The sequence below is a fragment of the Arachis duranensis genome, chromosome 10, assembly GCF_000817695.3.
Source record: "Arachis duranensis cultivar V14167 chromosome 10, aradu.V14167.gnm2.J7QH, whole genome shotgun sequence".
In the NCBI taxonomy this organism is placed as follows: domain Eukaryota; kingdom Viridiplantae; phylum Streptophyta; class Magnoliopsida; order Fabales; family Fabaceae; genus Arachis; species Arachis duranensis.
Window position 1 is genome coordinate 59,492,667 of NC_029781.3, and position 1,189 is coordinate 59,493,855.

The 1,189-nt window shown below is 30.4% G+C and overlaps 1 protein-coding gene across 1 annotated transcript in view; it reads left to right on the plus strand.

The window, feature by feature from the left end:
• The window catches only part of LOC107469667 (WAT1-related protein At4g08290), a 4,599-nt gene extending 3,684 nt beyond the window's left edge, over positions 1-915 (plus strand). Inside the window, exons 4-5 of the mRNA XM_052255627.1 lie at positions 199-359; positions 472-915. Coding sequence (XP_052111587.1) covers positions 199-359; positions 472-745 — 435 coding nt within the window. The 3' untranslated portion in view covers positions 746-915. The remainder of the gene's footprint in view (positions 1-198; positions 360-471) is intronic.
• Positions 916-1,189: the final 274 nt, after the last annotated feature.

Here is a 1,189-nt window from a genome sequence, read left to right on the forward strand (position 1 = left end):
AAAAAAAAAAAAAAAAAACAAAAAATACTACTTTACAATTTTAACTTAAAATTTATTGTGATTGAAATGGCTCGTTCTAGTCAAATAATTTGATTAACTAACTATTTTATTATTGAATGATATATAATGACCAATTATGTAGACAAATCTTAGATAATAACAGAATGCAAATTGTGACATTTTTGGGTTGGTTGTTTAATGAATCAGGGAGTAGTAACATCAGCAATACAGTTCTATGTGCAAGGGCTGGTGATTAAAACAACGGGTCCAGTATTTGTGACTGCTTTCAATCCCCTGCGTATGATCATAGTCACAGCCTTCGCTTCCATACTCCTTTCTGAGAAGCTCTACCTAGGAAGGTACTAAAATAAATGCTATGTATACCTTTCATTTGATTCAATTCATTTTTGTTTCTAGTAGATAGCAATATTATTAACATCATTATTGTTGAATTTGATATATTTGTATCAGTGTTATTGGAGGAGTAGTGGTGGTTGTAGGGCTTTATTTGGTTGTGTGGGGAAAATCTAAAGAGAAGAAAGGCGTAAAACATGCGATGCTGCCACCATCCCCTGAAAAAGAAATCCAACAACAGCAGCTACCAGTTACTGTTCCCAGAAATTTTGATGCCAGCAACAATAATAATAATGATGACGACGATGATAATAATATGGATCATCAACTTATGGTCGTGGTTGGAATCAAGAACAACGACGTTGAAGCAAGAAGATCATCATCATGTTAGTGATCCAGCTTTTGTTCATTTTATGATTAATGGTGTTCACTGTGGCCTAATTAATGAAGGCCAATATATAGATAAATCCTTCCAAATTTTGATAATTTTGTGCGGATTCTACCTTTTAATTTCTCTTCCATGTACTACTGTATCAATAAAACATTTTTTCTTTACCTTTATCCGTTATGTTATAATCCATCTATATGGCTGCATTTGGTCTAGGACAAGATATACTACTCAGAAAAAACACAAAAGACCACTTTTATATTTTCAACATTTAGTGACATTTACTTCTTAACATTTGTTAAAATGTTAGTAATGTTTATAAAATTAAATTTTAAGTAAGATTTATACACAAATGTTAGTAAATATTTTTTAATTTTTTAAAAAATTTAAAAAAAATGTCATCTATTCTCACTCTCAAAATTGAAATACTTATGCAAAAACTACTCA